The following is a 22,193-nucleotide window of genomic DNA, read 5'->3' as shown; positions in this document are numbered from 1 at the left end:
GTGGATTCATGGTCTATCCCAGGAACAACGAACATGATAAAATACACCTTGGAAACACACTCATTCACATATATGGATCATTTAACAAGAAAACACCATCATATTTTGGAGATGTAGGAAAAAAATGCGTATAGAAAATAACCTGAGCTCAACCCAACACCCTGGACCCTGTGGCACTAACGAGTTTTTATTCTCCCAAACAAACAGCCAGTACACCAGAAGAGGCTAATTCATAGGATTTATTCTAGCATTCAGTCCATTTGTTTCCAGACCTTACAGAAAAAGAAAAAAAAAAGTTCGATAAGGTCACAATCACATCCTAGCCTTATCACAACTGACCTGCAGGCAGATACTTATCGCTCATCATTACTACAAGAACACTACGATTTCATCAATATCCTTTAAATATGTGAAGTGAAGAAGACAAATAGCTCAGACCGTCAGAGGTTAATATCTCCAAAAGCAGACATAAGGCAATATCCCTGCATATCCTCTAATTACAATTTTTTTTAAAAATTATTATTATTTTTTTAATTTTTTTTTTACAGATTGCTGTTCACAATGTATACACTTAAAATCTTTTCACAGTGTGAACAATTCTTGAAGATATTTCCCACTCTTTATACCGATACAAAGTAACGTTACATAAAATCCATAATTTTCCCTTCTAATATTAAATATTCTACTACGGTGCCATTTTGTACAGTTGAAAGATTGTTTTCAAAATTGGGATTTTCTTTATTAAGGTACACCTATTTAAAAAAAAAAAAAAAAAAGGATGTAGAGTTAAGCATTCTTAGGTCAGTGATACATCTTAAGTGTGGCAGATGATCTCTATTTTACACACACACACACACACACACACACACACACACACACACACACACACACACACACACAGAATCCTTTCCACCAAGTCTCTCAATGCTGTATAGTGTCATATTTCAGATGTCCTATTACATCAGTTAGTAAAAGACGGCTTTGGCAAAGTGTTGTACATTTCTTTAAAAGTGAGTAACCTTAACAGTGATATTCGAACATCTTTCAGAATGCATATACAAGCAAAGATGTCAGAGCCATCTTCAGGAAAAAGTGGCAAAATATAAAGTAGCATATTAGGAATTTTGGGACGTGTACTGTAACTGTTTTACATTTACAGTAAGATAGGCGTGTCTGCAAGAGTGTACACTATACCACTGGGAGGGGTTTTTTTTTTTTTAAATTCATTCAATACAATTTGGTGAGTTAAAGCTGCATATTTATACAAAACTACTTTAAAGATGACTTTTTTTTTGTTGTTTTTTTTTTTTTTTAATCTTTCAACCTACCAACTGATCTGTCAAATGGTACCAGACTGCATCTAAGTGTCGTCTGTGTCTTTTCCACGACGTTAACGCGTCACAGAAATCATTCTGATGAAATGTCGGAATTTCACAAAAGACCCCCCGTGTGTGGAGCGAAACGTCTAGACGAAATGATCCGACCATTTGTAACGGATTCTTTCACGGACGACGATACTTCTGCGTACTCTTCCGGAAAGTGAGACCACAATTAAGCTGTGCTTTACACCTACAGATATTGCTCTAAATGACACATCCTATCATAGAAATGTTAGACGGTATACGACATGGTAGGCGTTTCCTTTCTATTCGGATAGCGACGTGACCTGTTGCTTCGGCGATTTCTTGTTCCTGTTGTTCGTGTCACTTTCAAGTAGATATTTACGTTCCCGTGAACATGACGTGTGTCTTGAATGAAGGAGTTCAAGTCTGGTTCTAATTTTCTAGAATGCGCTCAGCGAACCATTTACATTAAATGTGGCATTAAAAATAAATATCGCACCTCAAATCAAAGGATTATTGTTCTTATTCTTCTTATTGTTCTAAGCGTGTTTTATAGACCAATACACTAATGGTTTTGAAGATGAAAAGCCGATCCATATTGCACACAATGTTTTGGGAGTGTCGATCCTTAAAAGCAGTGTGGAACCGAGAAACGGGACAATGCGGTGTGCCAAACGGCTGCCGTGTTACGTTGCGTTGCATTCGGGGTGACGTACACGCAATCAGTCGACGTACATGGGAGAGCTGGGGGAGGCAGGGATTTCATCCAGGATTTTACACACGTAACCGGCAACTTCCACCACTCGCTCCTCGTACATCAGAATGAACGGGTGTTTCTACAGGACGGGGCAAAGAGAAAGAAATAATTAAATATTAAGATCCGACTTTTATTAAGTACCTTTAATGACGGTACATATAAAAACACAATGGAATTCTAGTCAAACTTCTAAATCATTTAAGAATTGCCAGAAAAATATTCAACAATTGTATTTGCAATCAGACACGAGACATATTTACCAGAAGCTCTCTGTACTTTGGCCTTTTCGACTCGTCCTTTGTAAGACTAAGGAAACAAAATGTTTATAAATCAGCCCTTGTTGCATTACAGTATTGCATTTCTGTACCCTGTAAACACCATGAGAAAGCTGGGAAACTCACCAGAGATTGACAAAGTTGATAAATTTTGGAGAAAACTGTCTCTCCTCCGAGTTGCTTAGTTGAGGAGGGTCTCCCTTTACCACCTGTGTCAACTGATCGAACACACTGTTCCACTTGGGGTATGGGAAGCGGCCGGTGGCCAGCTCATACTGAAGGAGGAGAGAAACAATCATGCAACGATACACATGACATGTGAACATATTATACTTATTTCATGCACCAACTCAATCCTTTATTAATATGAAAAACATTCAGTCAGTGATGAAAGTAATCACGCACCAGCGTAATTCCCAAACTCCAAACGTCCGAGCGCACGTCATAGCCTTGCCTAGAAGCACTGGGGTCTATCCTCTCGGGCTGTACAAGAAAAAATAACAACAATAAAAGCAGATGTTGGAATGTTTGGAATGCTGCTCTTATCGAGAGAGAGAGAGAGAGAGAGAGAGAGAGAGGGAGAGAGAGAGATTTTATTCACGACAACTGAATTTCCAAGCACCGTTACAGGCAAGCTCCAAAAAAAACATAAGAAGGAAATAATACAAATAATACAATTTGGAAAATGTTTTTACACCAATACAGTAAAACTACTTGTACCACAGCGCAACTGAATTCTCAAATCTGATTGGTCAGATTAATTTTCTATAACAGCAGCTCTGACTGGAGTTCTGGCTACAAGGCAAAGAGCAGGTTTATATTAATGTGGCCACTGTAAAAATGTTATTGTTTTTATGGCTTATTAATAGGGAGTAGTATGATGGACCTTTAAGTTTTCCAGCTCAGGATTGTTTTTTTTTGTTTGTTTGTTTTTTTTTCGGGGGTGGGCGGTGGATTTGGGAGAGAGAGACGGACATGAGAAAGTGAGGGAGATCTTGTTTTGCTGGCATTCCACACCATTAAATATACCTATTAAATGCAACTATAAATAAAGAAAAAGAATGGCACACCATACTTTAATTGGGACAATGTAATCGTTGATAAATTGCTGTGGTATAAGGCAGTCTCTCCAGGATTTTGCGACTGCAGAGATTAACACAAAATCAAGCAATGTCCGCAATATTTGGAGGAGCCTGCAATTTGTCAAAATTACCGCAGATTTTCCACAGATTTGGGACAAGATGCGTCATGTGACATCACAAGCGCATTCAGTCAAAGCCCTCATCGATACACGTGCGTCGAACATGAGTACAGCTAAAAGGTCTCATTTACCAACAAACATCACTGCGAAAAAACAATTCTGTGCAATTGTAATTTTGCAAATTAAAAAAAAAAAAAAAAAAGCATATTTGGCTGCAACGTTCACAAAAAACCGATAAGACCGATAAGAGGAGTAAAACACCTCAGGAAGCTCATCATACTACCCCACTGTTGGTTATTTTCCTAGTACAGCACAAGCCATAGTGTTTTATAAATTTTTAACGTAATATAAAACATAAAATCATGCAAGTATTACATAACACGTTTATTAAAAGCTTACTGAATGTTAATGACATTATACATACACGATCATTCATTCACTCGTAATTGCAGCATTGTACACGCGTGATAAAAAAGGATGGCGTTACAATCACAGAAAGCTTTGTTAAAGTGAGATGCGAGTGACAATGTGCTGACTCACAGCCATGTAAGGTCTGCATCCAGCATCTCTAGTCTTGGCTATAGAGTCCACCAGCTGTCCACTGATCCCAAAGTCGCACAGCTTTATGTTGCCATTTCTATCCAGGAGAATGTTGGAGGGTTTGATGTCTACAAATTGGAAATATAAAAGCATGTTTAAAGAAATCAAAAGTCAACTCAATCCGTAATAGCAGATCACTCTAAGTCACTCCAGTACAAAAGCTCTACCTTCAGTAATCTATACATTTAGTAACGTATCATTATTGTTAATATATCTGGCGCTTCATTGTACAAGCCAGCATACAATAATCGGGCATTTTTAGTTCACAGCAGGTCAATTTACTAATAGGACAGCTCCACCTAGTGGCAGTTCACTGTAATGTCGCATATCAAACACTCACCTCTGTGGATTATTTTCAAGTTTTCTTTCAAGTGATTCAATGCTTTCACAGTCTGTAATATATTTGAGGGGAAAAAAATGAAGAATCCTAAAATACTGGCAGCAACACAGCACTTAAAACGGCATAAGGTAAGATGCACTCACCGCTAATGTAATTTTGCCTAATATTTCCTCTGGAATGACATCATCTAATGAGCAATATACATATTTGTAGAATTTGTCGAACGAGGTAGACATAAGTTCCATACATATCCAGCAGTCACCCTGTAACAGAGATGAAAAGAGGAAAACGTGTTTTAGAGTTTGTATTCGGAAACTAGGCAAAAGGTTGTACGCACTACAGTGTGGCCCAAAAGTCACCATACACTGGAGAAATTAACACTTTTTTTGTCCAAATTTGTCTCACTTAGTTTATATGTATATATTTCCTTCAGAGAGCCTTTGAGAATGCCTTTAACAAAAGAAGAACGTATTGAAATCATTTTCGTGGCTGGATTGGAGCTGTCGCAAAGGTTGAGATGGACTTGGACAGGAAACGTGGCGAGCACATCACAAACACACACGACACTGTCGCCAAACTTATTAACCAATTCAAAAAGACTGGAAGTGTTGCGGACCGACCAAGAAGTGGACGTCCACCAACATCCACTGACGAAGACACGACCAACGTGGTGCAGGCGAACATGCTCCCCTGTGATGGAGACTTTTGAGACACCCTGTATTATATGTATCGTATATTAAAATAGAACACCGGATGGAGAAAGGATTGCTCTTATTAGGGCCGATTTATACTTCTGAGATGCAGAACGAGGGTTTATGGGTAAACGTGGCGCACACAGATTTAATACTACAGGACTGTGCATTTTTCCTTCTAATATACTCCCAGTAAAGATATAGCACACAGTCAAGCAACACAATAAAAAGAAATCCTTCAGTAACCGCTAGAATTGAAAGTTTAAACACGAGCGGAGGTGCTCTAATACATGAGCCGCTTGATATTGCGTAATACATACGAGTGAAAATGCTTCTGAAACGCTTTCAGTGAGAACTGACTTGGTTTGTACACTTACTGAACACTTTATTTGGAACACCTGTACACCTACACATTCATGCAATTATCTAAATCAACCAATCGTGTGGCAGCAGTGCAATGCATAAAATCATGCCGATACGAGCCACCAGCTTCAGATAATGTCCACGCCAAAAATCAGAATATTGGGGGGGGGGGGGGGGGGGCATGATTGTAGGTTCCAGATGAGGTGTTTTGAGTATTTCTATAATTGCTGATCTCCTGGGATTTTCACTCATCAGTCTTGGGTTTATTCAGAATGGTGCAATAAAGTAAAAACCGCAGTTCTGCGGACGGAAAGACCTTGTTGATGAGAGAGGTGAACAGCCAGACTGGTTCGAGCTGAGAGAAAGGCTACCGTAACTCAGACAACCACTCTGACAATTGTGGGGAGCAGAAAAGCATCTCAGAATGCACAGGATGTCAAATCTTGAGGCGGATGGGCTACAACAGCAGAAGACCACGTCAGGTGGGGAATGTTTTCTTGGCACACTTTGGTCCCCGTTAATACCAATCAACCATCGCTTGAACACCACGACCTATTTGAGTATTGCTGCTGGCCATGTGCATCCCTTCATGGTCACAATTTACCATCTTCTAATGGCTACTTCCAGCATGAAAACGCAGCATGTCACAAAGCAAAAGTCGTCTCAAACTGGTTTCATGAAGATGACAATGAGTTCAGTGTTCTTCAGTGGCCTTCCCGGTCACCGGATCTGAATCCAATAGAACACCTTTGGGATGTGGTAGAACGGGAGATTCACAGCAAGAAAACGCGCCTGAAAAATCTGCAGGGACCGAGTGACGCAATCATATCAACATGGACCAGAATCTCAAAAGAATGTTTCTAACATCTGGAATTCATGCCATGAAAAATGAAGCCTGTTTTAAGAGCAAAGTGAGGCCCTAGCAAGTATTAGTATAGTGTTCCTAATAAAGTGCTCAATGAGTGTATTTGATTATACAAGTTTTGTTTCCAGCACTTTAAAAAACAAAGGTTATGCCAGTGTTGCCTTCTAGTTGTTTGTTTTTGGGTCAAAGACCAATGCAAAAGAGACCCAGTTCTTTTTTGATTTCCCTTTTTGCTCGCATGTCTCGGTGTTTCAACTGGCCCTTACAAAAGATCACATTTGAGGGTTTTTTATAAAGGTCAAAGGGTTAATAATATGGTATATACGAGATGTTCATTGCTCACATTTACCCCTTACAGCCCGCGAGTCCAATACAGTCCATGGTTGATAAAGATAAGCTCACCTCTCGGAACAGAGCCCCATAAAACTGGACGATATAGGGACAGTCGCTACTCCTCATAACCACGTCTAAATCCATGAGCAGCTGCTTCTGCTCTTTTTCATCAACAGTGGAACGAATCCTCTGCAACACAAACACACAACTGTCATGCAGCACACAGACGTAATTCTTTCCTTGAGTATTACCACTAGGCTTTTGTCAGAAAATATTTCTTGCAAGGCTCCTGTTTTTGTGTGAATTGTCCATATGATGATTTTTTATTAATATTATTTATTTTATTTTTTTAAAACAGTGTATTGTATCCTACCTTAACAGCCATGATCTGACCGCTGGGCTTATGAACCATTTTGTTGACCGAGCCGTAGGCTCCTCGGCCGATCTCGCCCAGGTCCTTCAGGTCTTCGGCAGTGAAGTCCCAGTGCTGCTCAGGAGAAATCTTCAGCTTTCCACATGACTCGATACTGTGATTGCGCAGTCTCTCTCTGTGTCAGCGCAAGTGCACACACATCACAAACAAAATTAAATCAACACAGCTAAAAACGACAAACCCTCAGACAGGAAAATGATTTCTGAGTCACTTACATGTGTGGGTTATGGAAAGAAGGATTGGCTGATGCGATGGGGAGTCTTGCATTCGGTTTAATCGGAGGATTAGCAAAGTTTAGCTTCAGTGCTTTACGTTTACCTGGGAACAAGAACCATTTATACTTTGCATTAACACACAATCCAGAACATCTGGACAGACATCTGGACAGTTTGATCCTAGACTCCTAAATCTAATCCAGGACAATCAGTCGAATCTCTATGCCAGTAAAATGTTTGATAAAAAGCCACAACATGTATAACTGACACACAATTAAACATGACGGTACTCTCTGCACCTCAAATCCCACACACAAGGTCAAGCTTTGATTGACCTAAAGTGCTGTTTTACAGGTTAGCTTCAGAGTAGGGCTGCAACAACTAATCGATAATTAAAATAATCGACAGCGAATTTCAATCTGGATTAGTTGGGTCAGTGACGTCACTGTGGATAACCCCCGAGTTAGTGACGTCACTTCAGAACGGTGAAAAACGCAGTTCTATGAATTAAACACGTCTGAGAAACAGCGGAGGTCACAGAGTGAGCTGCTGCTGTGGGAAAAGTGCACCATCCAGATCATCCAAAACGAGAATGTTCTATATTAAGCGTTTCAAACAAACTCGTAAGTGTATTAACGTGGGTTGTCGTGTCAGATGCTGTGACAGATGCGTGTGCTGTTTAATGTGTTCCAGACATGTTTTCTTCAGTGCAGAAATGACATTTTTACGTTTATATCCTTATATATAAATGTTAGAAATTCTCGCCAGTATTTCCATTTTACATAAAGCCTCGTCCTGACAGCGAGTGAGTCTCCCTTAAACTTCACTGGACGAGCACGAGTCCACGTATACGCATCAAACAGCGCACAATAGAAAGGAAGCGCGACAACTCGGAATAAAATATTCATTTTGATTAAAATATGTTGTTTGATATATTTAGAAACAAAAGTAATTGTGTTTATGAGAGCAGTAGCTGTAATGGGGTTATAACATGTAATTGTATATAAGCGTAAGAAATGTTGTACATTTACAGAATAAAGTAACATGTTACTGTGTTCAGATGAGTGAATGTGTGTGTTACTGCAGAAAATTTAACCTCTTACCAGTTAACACTTAGTTTGTGCTTTTGTTTTTCTTTTTTAGCATTTTAATATAGTGATTTAACTTCTGCTTTGAAGCTTGTGGACAAGCAGTTGTTTTTTTGTTTTCAAAATATAATGTTAATACTTTTAAAAATCCTTTGCACAATGTATAGCATGGCCCACATATACACATTTAATACCTTTTTCACAACCTTCAATTTGCACAACGTTTGAAGGACAAAATAATGTTTCTTTGAAAAAAATACAAAAAAAAATGGCCGTTTAAACCAACTAATCGATTAATCGAAGAAATAATCGACAGATTAATTGATTATCAAAAATAATCGTTAGTTGCAGCCATACTTCAGAACATAAACTGTCATGGTACATGATGCGGATTTCACCTAATCCTTGGAACTGGAATGGAAAAATCCTGATTATGTTCATCCCGAGTTAACTCGCAAAACCTGCTTTCTGGAACAGATGCCAGATTTCGCCTTGCACTTACACACATGCATTCTCCTTTTCTGCACTTTGCACACCGTGTTGTTTCTACAGCACAATATCCAAATAATCAGTTATCAGAAAAAATCCACAACGATAGTTTTTCCCTGTTGCAGGAGCGTCTGAGAAGGGTTCACGGTCATTAAACAGCATGAGAGCGGCCTCTAGAGGCCAAAACAAAAAAAAAAAATATCTCGAACAAATTTTGTTGTGTTATTTGAAGTGCTTTTTGATTCGTTTTGGATGTCTCCATTTTTACTTGTTATTTAGAGGGTTACTTTTTGGTTCAGTCCGGATGTGTATCTTTTATTTACTTATCCATAGTTAATATTATTAATATTTATTTCATTATTTATTTATTTACTTGAAAAAGTACAGTACATTTTCAAGGTACAGTCAGCACTGTTTATTTTTGTAACTATTCAGCAATATTTTACTTTAAGTGTTTTCATTCAGTATCAGTTTAAAAAAAAAAAAACTATCGGGTGATTAATCGGTTATCGGCAGGTACTGCACAACTTAAGTTATCTGTATCGGTTAAATCTAATAATTGGTCAAATTCTAACGATTACCTTTTTAACTCTACCAAAAAAACTGAATTCAAATGACATTACATGTTTAGAGCCAATCAACACTATATTGAGTGTGAAGACATTTCCTTATTTTGCATTAGAAGTGACCAACACTGTTTATATAAAGGTGTAAAAACAAAAATAATAACAGAGGAAAAAAGGACTTACTTTGAGGAGCACCAGACAGATTTATCTGAAACCCTGCAGCAGGAAACGACAACAATTTTTTTTTTTGGAATTGCAGGAAAGATTTATTTTGCAAGCCACTAGAATGAAGTGTGAATAGCTTCTTTTTCCTCTCAAACACTTTCACATCAAATGAACTATTCAGAAATTGTCATACTACTTCGTCTCATTTTAGGAAAATGGCTTGACAACCACTGTACATACAGTTAGAACATTTTGTTCGATATATGGTTGGATATGCTTGGCGACATTTTTAAATCCCTGCTCTTACTGTGGAGGCTTGTGGAGGCACTGATGCCCCGATGACCAGTCAAGATTCCTGGAGTCTAAAATGGGCGTTAAGCTTTACACCAGATGTAGTAAAAGTGTCCAATACGTTCCAATGTAAATCAACGTGGCCACATGGACGCAAATGGCGTGCATGCAAAAATTATTCTTTTACTCGAGACCTATTTCTGCCACATCCCTACAGAAAATTAGAAACACTTTCCATGTAGCATTGGTGTAACCCAAATTGGTTAAAAATCAAAATGCTAAAGCCAAAAACAACAACAAAAAAAGTACAATACCTGTTTCATTCTGACACCTCCAGCAAGTGTTGGACTCTGTAAAAATAAATTAGACATTTTTTTTTACATGGTTATAAAATCCACCTTGAAAACAGTAACAATGCCATTTAGACTCATGTGGCTATAAGATCTTCGTGACAGAAGAAAATAAAAAGAAAAGAATTATCTAATCAGTCATCGTTGAGATCACGTCATCAAAAATCTTATATTAGGGTTGATCTGATAGTGTTACCATTCAAATGGATAAGAATCATTCACAGTGGATGGTGCAATCGCAAGCACTGGTGTATTATTAACATACACCTCTTCATCAGTGACTCCAAACACTTTCAATCACAGAAGGAAAACGACAGATGGCATATTAGCCACTGTTGCTAGCTACCGCATATACAGCCAGGTCCATAAGTATTTGGACAACGACAGACTTTTCGCCTCTGTACCCCACCACAATGGATTTGAAATGAAGCAATCAAGATGTGATTGAAGTCTAGACTTTCAGCTTTAACTCAGAGGCTTTATCAAAAAACGTTATTGCATTAACCGTTTAGAATTACAGCTTTTTTTTTTTTTTTTTTTTTACAGAATCCCTCCATTTTCACAACTCGAAAGTAATTGGACAAACTAATAAATCATAGATATGAGGATTATTTTTCATATTTGGATGCAAAGCCCTAAACCTGGAACCCAGGAACATCACCAAATACCATGTTTCCTCTGTTGAGTTGCTTTGCCAGGGTTTTACTGCAGCCGCCTTCAGTTGCTGCTGGTTTGTGGGTCTTTCTCCATTCAGTTTTGTCTTCAGAAAGTGAAAAGCATGCTGAATTGGGTTGAGGTCATCAGACATTTAAGAACATGTAACTATTTTGCCTTAAGAAGCTCTTGGGGTGCGTTCACGGTATGTTTTGGGTTATTATCCATCTGTACTGTGAAGCGACGTCCTATCAAATGTTCAGCATTTGACTGAATCCGAGCAGAAAGCAACTCTATACACTTCAGAATTCATCCTGCTACTTCTACCAGCAGGCACATCATATGGCTGCACAATTAATTGAATATTGATCTCGATTGCAATTTTGACAACACCCGATTACATGAACATGACTGACTGTTATACTGACGTTTAAAGTTCGTCCTCCGCTCATAGAAAACTCCGCTGCAGATCAAATCAAGTGCTTCCTTAATTTGCAGCCAATCACCATAGAGCGGCGCAGGGATGACGTCATTTTGTAAAATGGCGCACTTAAATAGCGCTTTTAACCAAAGTGATTTACACTGTCTCGTTCACCTATTCACACAAACCAACAGTAGCAGAGCTGCCACGCAAGGCACTAACTTGCCATGGGTAGCAACTCGGGGTTCAGTGTCTTGCCCAAGGACACATGTGGGCCGGGAATCGAATCGCCAACCCTACAATTAGTGGACAACCCGCCCTACAACCTGATCCACAGCCGCCCAATGCCAAAACCCGGAAACGAGTTAGCATTTTCTCCCTTCGGTTCCATCCCGAAATCAATGACTTTTTTTTAATGGGATTTTGGTTAAAAGCCTGAAATAAGGTCTGTGGTGAACACAAGCTCAAAATATTTCTCGCATTTTATTCTATAACATAAAATACACCAGTAAAACCTCGCTCATGATTTTTTTTTTTTAAAGCTTATACGTGTATTGGAAAGGCTGTTGCTAATTCACGTAATGAGGGTTTAGGACGGATGCAAGTGCAGATAAGAGCTTTACTGAAGCGAGGCCGACAAATCCAAAACGTGAGACAATCGCGTGGTCAAAAACAAGCAAAAGGTCAGGCGATCAGCAAACAGGCATAAACAAGGCTAAACAATAATCAAACAAAGAAGTCGAGAATACGATCAAAACTATGAACAAAAGCTTGGTACACGGGAAAAAAAAGCTTCTCCGACGCAATTCTTCGCGTCGAACAAAGAGACACGAGGGGTTTAAATGACAAACGTGACTAAGGGTGAACACAAAACAGCTGAGACTAATGACGTATAAGGGAACAACCAATGACAATATAAGGGCGGAGACAGGACAGAAATCATAAGAAATGAACATGTAGAAAGTCACTAAATAACCCGGAAGCGCGCTGCGAGCTCCAGTGCTTGCGCGAGGGGAAAACATGACACTAACATCACGCCGAACAGGAAAAATCTTTGCAGATAAACTGGTTCAGGTATGCTGTGCACAATTCCCCCCCCAAAAAAACGTGGCTGAAGATTCATGCACAGAGTAAATCCATATTATGGAAAAAGGTTTTAAAAAAAGTTTGGAGAAGTTGTGGGAAGCTTGGTGATGGTGACGTTGAAGTCGAGTGACCATGGTGCAGTTCGTTTATAGCGTACGGTTAGATGTTTATTTCTGGCGATTGTATTTAGGCTTCAAACTTCATAAAAGTTGTGTTGATTTGTGAAAATTATCTTGATGGAAAAAAAGTGTTAGTATTGTAAACTTTTGTTGATCACATTATTTTTTGCAATAATTCAAAAGCCTATGTGAAAATCCTGTTGTGTTTTTGTTGCGGGAACCAGTGTGATGCTAACTTCTGGGTTCCGGTACAAAATGACGTCATCCCTGCACCGCTCTATTGGGTGATTTGTCTGCGTCTCTCCTCCTGTAAACACTGTTATTGCCTTTTCTGCATTCGCCTGAACTGTTTTCATTTAGCTGCATATTGTTATATTTGATTACATATTTTCATTTAGTTGATGGCATTTTTTTTTAAAAATTATCCTATATTTTAAGTACAATTTTATTTATACTTTGCTTCTACGAGATGATGCACTTTAAGGATCAGTCTTACTTGATGCAAAGATTTGTACATTTGCAGGAATGTAGCACGACAGGGAGGTGAAAGCAGCGGTCTGTTTATTTAAATGGGAAAGTGCAATAAAAATACGTTGTCCCTAATATACAATGAATAATCGTGATAAATAATCGTCTAAATATTGACCAAAATAATCATGATTATCATTTTGACCATAATCGTGCAGCCCTACAGGAAAGTGCTGAGAACCTGCGCTGATCAGCCAGCTGGTCTGTTCACGTCTATCTTCAACGAGTCCCAAGTTGAGTGTGTGGTCCTCGCTAGCTTTAAAAAAATCTATTGTTATTCCTGTGAATAAGAACAATAAGCCCTCTTGCCTAAATGATTATCGTCCTGTAGTCTTAACATAACTTGTCATTGAGGTTTTTGAGAGGCTTATCAAAAATTCCATCTGCTCCTCCATCCGACACCATCGACCCACTCCAGTTCGTCGACCGCCCCAATAGTTCTACTGAGGATGCCATCTCTCAGGTCCTTCACACCACCGTCCCATGCAGACATCAACAAAGAGAACTATGTGAAGCTGCAGTTTATGGACGATATCCCAGCCTTCAATACCATAGTCCCACACAGACTGGCCTCCAAGCTCAGGGACTTCGGCCTTAATGCTCCCCTCTTTGACACCTGGTCCTGGACTACCTCACAGGCAGACCCCAAGTAGTGAGTGGGCCAGTTTACCTCCCTCAACCTGAGAACCGGAGCCCAAGGTTTTGTCCTGAGCCCCCTGCTCAACTCTCTCTACACACAGTCATGCATGTCTTCTCACAGCTCCACTTCTATCAACAACACAGTTGCCGGATCACAATTCATCTCCAACAGCGACAAGGCCGCCTACCTTGACGAGGTGGACAAATTTGTAGCTTGGTGCCAGGCTAACAGCCTCTCCCTGAAGGTCACTAAAACCAAGGCGCTGGTTGTGGACATAAACAAGAGGCAGCAGAGGAAACTACACCCAAATCGAGATCGGCAGGACCGCCGTGGACAGAGTGAGCAGCTTCAGGTATCTCTGAGGACCTGATCTGGACGCATCAGGTGATCAAAGCCAGCCAACGGTTGTACCATCTGAGACTGTTGAGGAAATTCAGGGGCTCCCCAGCGATCCTGAAAACTTTCTGTACTTTGGCTATAGAACGTTTACTGACTCAGTGCATCTCAGCGGTGGTATGGAAACTGCTCTATCCCAGACTGCAAAGCCCTGCAGAGAGTGGTGGGCTTAGCTGAGCACATCTCCGGGTCTGCTCACCCCTCTCTGCATGACATCTACACCAGCCTGATGGCTAAATCTGAGAGGCTCAGGAGGAGCTTCTTCCCTCAGGCCATCCCTCAGACTCCTCAACACAGACATAAAGATCCCATAAAGATCCCTTAAGACTCTATGAAGACTCTACAGTCACTCAAAACCATAAAACTTAATTCTTCTTTAACCATTTTTGGTAGAATGAATTGTGTGTTTAGGGTCATTGTCTTGCTGCATGCTCGACTTTCTCTTGAGATTCAGTTCATGACCAGATGTCCTGACATTTTCCTTCAGAATTGGCTGGTATAATTCAGAATTCATTGTACCATCAATGATGGCAAGTCTTCCTGGCCTAGATGCAGTAAAACAGGCCAAAACCAAGATACTACCACCACCATGTTTCACAGATTAGATAAGGATCTTATGCTGGCATGTAATGTTTTCCTTTGTCCAAACATAACGCTTCTTATTTAAACCAAATATTTTGGTCTCAACTATCCACAAAACATTTTTCCAACAGTCTTCTGGCTTGTCCACGTGATCTTTAGCAAACTGTAGAAGGGCAGCAAAGTTCTTTTTGGACAGCGATGGCTTTCTCCTTGCAACCCTGCCATGCACACCATTGTTGTTCACTGTTCTCCTGATGGTGGACACATGAACATTAGCCAACGTGAGAGAGGCCTTTTGTTGCTTAGAAGTTACTTTGGGTTCCTTTGTGACCTCGTGAACTATTAGACGTCTTGATCTTTGAGTGATCGTTGTTGGTTCACCACTCCTGGGGAGGGTAACAATGGTCTTAAATTTCCTGCGTTTGTACACAATCTGTCTGACTGTGGATTCGAGTCCACTCTTTAGAGATGCTTTTGTAACCTTTTCCAGCCTGATAAGCATCAACAACTATTTTTTCTGAGGTCCTCAGAAATCTCATTTGACCGTGCCATGATACATTTCTACAAACATGTGTTGTGAAGATCAGACTAATAAATCTCTGTTCATTAAATAAAACAGGGTTTTATTCTAATACTAATCCTTCTAATCCTAGAGGCTCACATACTTTTGCCACTCACAGATATGTAGCACTGGATTATTTTCCTCAGTAAATAAATTACCAAATATAATATTTTTATCTCATTTGTTTAACTGGGTTCTCTTAGTCTACTTTTAGGACTTGTGTGAAAATCTGATAATGTTTTAGTTCATGTTTATCCAGATATATAGAATATTTTAAAGGGTTCGCAAACTTTCAAGCACCACTGTATACTATATCAGAAGTGTGAATATCTAGAACGAGCACAACTGAAGAAAACTGCCAGCAAAGCAGTGGGATGTAGCTAAATAAATGGCCAGACAGAAATAATAATCATAAATCAATACAGAATAATAAACAGTCCATTCTTCAGCAACAATTGTGCTCTTATTGATATTAAAATCCACTACAACTCTCATTGAAATGTTATTAACGACTTACCATATTAAGAATAAGAATAGCATACAATCAAATGTAATGTACAAGTTTAAATATACATCACAAAATGTATAAGCTTAATATGTGATTACATACCTAATACCTAGGCAAAGTAACCTTACGTTACCAGAAGCTAAAGTGAAAGACAGCCTCAAGTTAACTTTTTCCATCAATGAGTTGCATCATAATTAAAGGAGACCTGCAATTATGCAAAATTCACTTTTACATGGTGTTTGAACATAAATGTGAGTCGGCAGCGTGTGTACACAACCACCCTACAACGGTAAAAATCCACCCACTCCCATTTTTTTAATTATATATTCTCCCCATAAATCACAAACAGTGTCTCAAAACGAGTCGTTTTTGGTTTTCTCTCTAACGTGAGGTCACATTGGAACAGGCCCCGCCCATGACTGGTGAAGAGCTCTGCCTTATTAGCATAGCTCCTCCCCTGAGTGAGCTGCACACAGTCCGCCACCATTTCTGCGCTGGAGCAGCTACGGTGATAAGAACAACGTCTCAGCTTCGTAAGCTTTGTAAGTGTTCTGTTGTTGGCTGCAAACTATAAATATATAAAGGAGGATTTGCAAAAAAAATTGTTCTCAAGCATGGATCACTACCAACTGTTTTTGATCCAGCTTCAAAGGCCAGCACATCTACACATATCAGTACCACGAGGGATGTTGGTTGCCAGACAGACTCACCACAGCTGCACAGTGTCAGTACACAGCTATCAATGAGAACGCTTCAGGCACACTACAGGAGTACAGCTTTATACTTTCTTATACACACTTGCTATTAGGGATGTCACGAGAACCGATATTTCTGTACCAAGTCTGTACCAACATTCTTAAAAGGTGATGGTACTTGTTTTTCTGCAGTAGTGTTAGTACCGTTTCTAATGCAAGTACCGAGGTTGCAATTCTTCCGGACCTGAAAGGGGCAGCAAATACACACAAGTGTTTAGTCGGTCCACAAGTGGTGAAGAAGAACAAAAAGTACAAGCACACGGGAAAAACTACAGAAGTTTAGCTCCGCCCCGACTCATTGAGAGGAAATGTGGTATGGAATACGGAAACACTTCGAATTCAAAGCGGATAACAACGAACATATAGTTGATGCTGTGAAGTCGGTGTGCAACTGATGCTATCGTGAATTTCAAACAAAGCGAGGAAACACCTGGAATTTGGCGACACACCTGAAAGACGGTCCTATATTATGTTTGTTTGAGGCAGCTGCATTGTGGCAAACCAGCTAACGTTATGCTCCATGTAATGTTAGCAATAGCCAGTTATTTGTTAACGACGCTAACGCATTGCAATGTTATAAACTGCCTCCTAATGGGCCACCATGCATCGCCATTCAGCCCGTGTCCTGTCAGCTAAATGTAGCCTAATGACACTAATAATTATTTAAATGTTCATGCTTTTAATAAATCTTTTTGGCCTGCCACCATATCAGTGAATTTAAACTAATGCTTGCATTCAGAGTATAAGGGGTGGGTGTGCGTGCGTCTGTGTGCATGCGTGCGTGCGTGCGTTTAGGAGTGCTGCACCTCCACTGTAGCCTCCACTCATTGTCAGACAGTGTTTGATAACTAAAATACCCCCCCCATCTCTTTTTGCTAGTATCAGCCCGAGGAGGATGTTCTCCAGGAGAGTTTTTAATAAAAAATTTTTTATACCACACCGTGTTATCGACTTTGGTATTGAGTATCATGTACTTTTGGTGGGATCGGTCACGACTACTAGATTTTTGGTATCGTGACATCCCTACTTGCTATAATGGATAATGGTTCTCCTGATCTGCTGTTGCCATAGTATCCAAAGCACGAGCTGTAAAGGCAGAGCCCTCTTCCAGAAAGGGGGTGGGGAACAGCAGCTCATTTGCATTTAAAGAGACACACGAAAACAGCATGTTTTTGCTTCCACCCAAAAAAAGGGCATTTACAGCATTGTATAACAAATTATCTGTGGGGTATTTTGAGACACATCCTGGGGACACCTGACACTTATATTGCATCTTGTAAAAAGGGGCATGATTAGAGATAAGTATCGTTAAGGTTTTAACGATATAACTACTCTTACCGATCCAGTACTTTAACGATATTCTTATCGGTACTTTGTGTGGTGTGGTTTTTTTTAATGAAAAAAAGAAAGAAATTGAGGACAGAATTAACATTGCTTCATTTTTTTTTATATAAAATATGTTTATTATTATAATCTGATGGGGGCAAACTTTCAGTGCCATTTTTTCATTTATTTAAAATAAAATCCACAAACTGAGTGTTACAAATATAAACTTAAGACTAAAACTTTACACAGTTGTTTGTCCAGTTATATAAGACTGAAAAGAACCAAATACGCACAGGCACACACCAGAATATATATTACTCATTTAGAACTGTAGTTTAATTCAGTGCTTTTTTTGCATCTATAAAAAGTAACGCATAAATACTATATTATATTTTATATATAAGTTTATATTATATAAGTATTTATGCATTACTTTTTATAGATGCAAAAAAAAAAGTGCAACAAGATTTTTGCTTGTAAGGATAGAAACACAAGCAATCTGTCAGAAGTGCATTATGTGCAGACAGAGAAGTGCAAAGGTTTCCACTGCCTAGCAGGCAACGAGCGCTGTCTGCATAAACTCTACTGAAATGTAAACACACTTTTGAACGTATGGTTCTCTCCGCCATCGTCACTCTACGTATGAAGCGGGAGTATTCGCGTTGCGTGTGACAGACAGCCTCCGTGCACAAGAGATCTCACTTCTGGATTGTGAATAACAAAAATGCAGACGAATGTCTTCATTTTAAACGTGCAAGATAACGTTTATTTAGCAATAATAAATAGGACATACATTTTCTTAATCTCTCCAGTACCGAAAGCAGAGCCGATAGCATCAGAGCTTATCCATACCACAGCTCTTTCATAATTTAGCACCGGAGTCAATTTAATACCGGGTTTCGGTACCCATCCCTAGGTATAATAGGTCTCCTTTAACACTACACAAACTAAGTCAACTGCTTGATTTACTGTTGTTCTGAAGTAAGGAATAAAACATGACGGGACATGTTGTAGAAAAAAAGGAATCCACGACAGGGTGGTGTGATATCCTTCAACATGAAACAGAGTTATTGTTACCACCCAAATGTTGATTAGCATGTCTCAACGCATTTTATTCCTCTTAAACCACACTGATTCACCAACAATTTATTTTTTTTAATTTATTAATGAACGAAACATTGCAGGTTTTTTAAAAGCCATTTATAGTTAAATTTAACGTTGTGGATAGTCCAAGAGACAAGTGAGTTTCTGTGATCGCATACATTAAAAACAGCTATAAACAGTCATTCCTTCATCAGTCCGTCCTGAAAATGTTCCCATGTCATAAAAACTTGTTACAGGGTGTTACAACCGAAACTCCTTCCACGCCTTCCATTGTTAATAAATGTCTACTTACAGAATGCTTTACCATATCATTAACATTAACAATATCTACCATTTTCTTTGATAAATTACAATTTTTAAAAAAACAAAATCTGTTTATAGTTATATAGAGTGTCTGCCATGCAAGTCTTGTGAGTAAGCTGTTACTTAGTAATAATAATATATCAACACAAACCTGTGGTTTGAATTACAGCCACCACTACTGACAGAGCTGCTGTTATAGAAAATTAATCAACACTTTCTGATTACTCGAATTCGAGAATTCATATAACTTTAATTAACTCACTTAGCCTGCAGCTAGAATTGTCAGAGATCACCTGTCGAGTCTTGGTGTTCTGAGATGTCAGTGATACCTGAATGTAAAATGTTGTGCCAGTCAAGTTGATACATTTAAAACATAAGCGTCCACTTAGCAACAGTACCTTTGTACCTTAAAAAAACAAAAAACCTCAAACAGCAAATATTGTTGGATGATTAGCCCTGCTGAAAAATGCAGCTTAGTTTGACCCTCCACCAGCAGCCAAAACACAGGCTGAGTTGGTCAAACTGGTACGCAGTCTTTACCAACTAGTAAGCTATTTTCCAGCGTCCTTATGACTCAACTAAACCGAACAAGAAATGTTTGAGATTCCCCAATTGACCCACTGTTGTGTTATTTTCTCAAAAATAACTTGTCTATGATGCAGCAGCTGGCAACGATGGTGCGTCCGCCTGAGCAGCTCAGCCTGTGTTTTGGCAGCTGATAGCTCAGTCAGACCAGCTCTCTCTTTTTTTTTTTTTTTTACCAGGAAAGGCACAAATGTGTCAATTAAATTTGTTTGGCCAGACTTTAACTTGTTTGAATTTAGTTTAACTTGACTGTGTATATACACACACATACATGTAAAACCTGTGAAGTATTTGAGAAATATACAACATTTTCAGTTACAATAGGAGGAACCTGTGGTGACCAATTTAAGCCTTAGAAGCCCATAAATACTAAGTGACATTACACACACACACACATATATACACGTACACACACACACACATATATATATATATATATATATATATATATATATATATATATATATATATATATATACACACACACATACATACATACATACATACACACACACACACAGACATTTTATGGGAATACAACCCACAGAGAGCAAAGATCCAGGGTTTCTAGAACATTCCCCAACATTCACACAGACTTATGTGATAGACTTTGTTAGTTTGCCGTCAGGAAGCAAATTATCTAAACAAAATATCTATTACTCTACCCAATAAGTCAGTAACGTGAAAGCAGTCAGTGTTCCTTCTTTTGTAACTGAACTGCTGCTTTACCAAAATATTTAAATGATGTAAATAAGCACAGCGTGTGTTTGACCGCTGTGGATATCATTTTTACGGCATTTATAGCGGGTTTAATGTCCCGGAGAAACAGCGATAAGAATGTGACCGGAGCAGTGCAGTGTTTACGCAGTTAGCCAGCTAGCTAACTTCATCAGCGATAGGCTAAATAATTAAATCAATCAATCAATCATTGACCGTACACTTAGTTTTTCACAACCTCATTCTGTGTTTCATTTCTACTCAAAGCGGCTACAAACATGTACCGCTGCGATATGTATGTAGCAAATAAGCTAGCTGGCTAGCGTAAAGCACTACGGCTAAGGCCTAATCAGTTAGCCAGCCAGCTAACGGAGATAACGCTAGCGCCGTGTGTGCTGCAGACGCAGTGACAGTAGCTAACCGTGATTATGCAAGCAATGGGCAAACTGTTATATCATGCTAGCTAGGCAGGTTATTTAAAATAAACCCGTGTCCTTACCCTGCATACTGCTCATGGAGGATAGGTGCTGAGTCTGCATTTGGTGATGCTGCAGCGGGGATCCTGCCGCGCTCATGCTATTGCATGAAGTTGGGGAGTTAGTGCTAGGACTGGGAGTCGCCATTGCTCACAGAGTGTGTGTGTGTGTGTGAGTGAGTGAGTGAGTGTGAGAGAGAGCGAGAGAGAGAGAGAGAGAGTGTGTCAACAGAACCGCAAAAAAAAAAAAAAAAACACAGAAGAGTGAACGGCAGCAATATTCCAAACAGGTGTACTGGGAGAGATCCTGCATAAATCAACACATCATTCACGTAAGGAAAGAGGACAGAAGGTTAATCCAGCTCCATATGAGCTGCTCGGTGTTGTTAATGATGAGATGAGATGAGTGGAGTGGGCAGAGACAGACAGCCACACAGCACGACATTTCCGAGACGGAGAAATGTCACTTCAAAATAAAGGTCTGAACTGCCCTGGTGTTTCATATTGCACCAGTATGTGTGTGGAGGCCTGCAGAGACCCTTCACATATAGTCGAACTGGGACATTTTCTCACTCACTTATTTTCAGTAAGCGCTTTATCCTGGTCGGAAACAAACACTGGTCGTGGGTCGGGAATGTACACTATGTGGCCCATGTTTGTGGACACCCGACCATCCATCCATCCATTTTCTATAGCGCTTATCCTACAGGGTTGCGGGGAACCTGGAGCCTATCCCAGGGAGCATCGGGAACAAGGCGGGGTACACCCTGGGCGGGGTGCCTATCCATCGCAGCGCACACTCACATACACTCATTCATACAATACAGACACTTTGGGCATGCTAATCAGCCTACTATGCATGTCTTTGGCCTGGGGGAGGAAACCGGAGTACCCGGAGGAAACCCCAGCAGCACGGGGAGAACATGCGGACACCAGACCATCACACCCATATGTGCTTTTTTTGAACATCACCTTTCCCCTTTGCTGTTATAATGAACTCTACTCTTCTGGGAAGGCTTTCCGCTAGATTTCAGAGCGTGGCTGTGGGGATTTGTGTTCATTCCGC

At 39.7% G+C, this 22,193-nt stretch overlaps 1 protein-coding gene across 2 annotated transcripts; it reads right to left on the bottom strand.

Annotated features, from left to right (window-relative positions):
• Window positions 1-224: 224 nt before the first annotated feature.
• map2k4b (mitogen-activated protein kinase kinase 4b) lies at window positions 225-21,537 on the bottom strand. Of its 2 annotated transcripts, XM_053639658.1 has the most exons (13): window positions 21,152-21,537; window positions 10,331-10,366; window positions 9,744-9,776; window positions 7,418-7,520; window positions 7,143-7,317; window positions 6,839-6,958; window positions 4,660-4,779; window positions 4,517-4,568; window positions 4,117-4,244; window positions 2,781-2,858; window positions 2,502-2,650; window positions 2,361-2,406; window positions 225-2,179 (listed from the first exon to the last, which is right to left on the bottom strand). In XM_053639658.1, the coding sequence occupies exons 1-13, from the start codon at window positions 21,273-21,275 to the stop codon at window positions 2,066-2,068; spliced, it is 1,278 nt and encodes a 425-aa protein (XP_053495633.1). In that variant the 5' UTR covers window positions 21,276-21,537; the 3' UTR covers window positions 225-2,065. The 2 variants fall into 2 exon arrangements, with proteins under 2 accessions (XP_053495633.1, XP_053495634.1); XM_053639659.1 differs by lacking the exon at window positions 9,744-9,776.
• Between the last annotated feature and the right edge of the window lie 656 nt (window positions 21,538-22,193).

The sequence above is a fragment of the Ictalurus furcatus genome, chromosome 13 (assembly GCF_023375685.1).
Source record: "Ictalurus furcatus strain D&B chromosome 13, Billie_1.0, whole genome shotgun sequence".
In the NCBI taxonomy this organism is placed as follows: Eukaryota; Metazoa; Chordata; class Actinopteri; order Siluriformes; family Ictaluridae; genus Ictalurus; species Ictalurus furcatus.
Note: the sequence above shows the minus strand (reverse complement) of the source record. Positions and strands in the feature narration are given on the sequence as shown.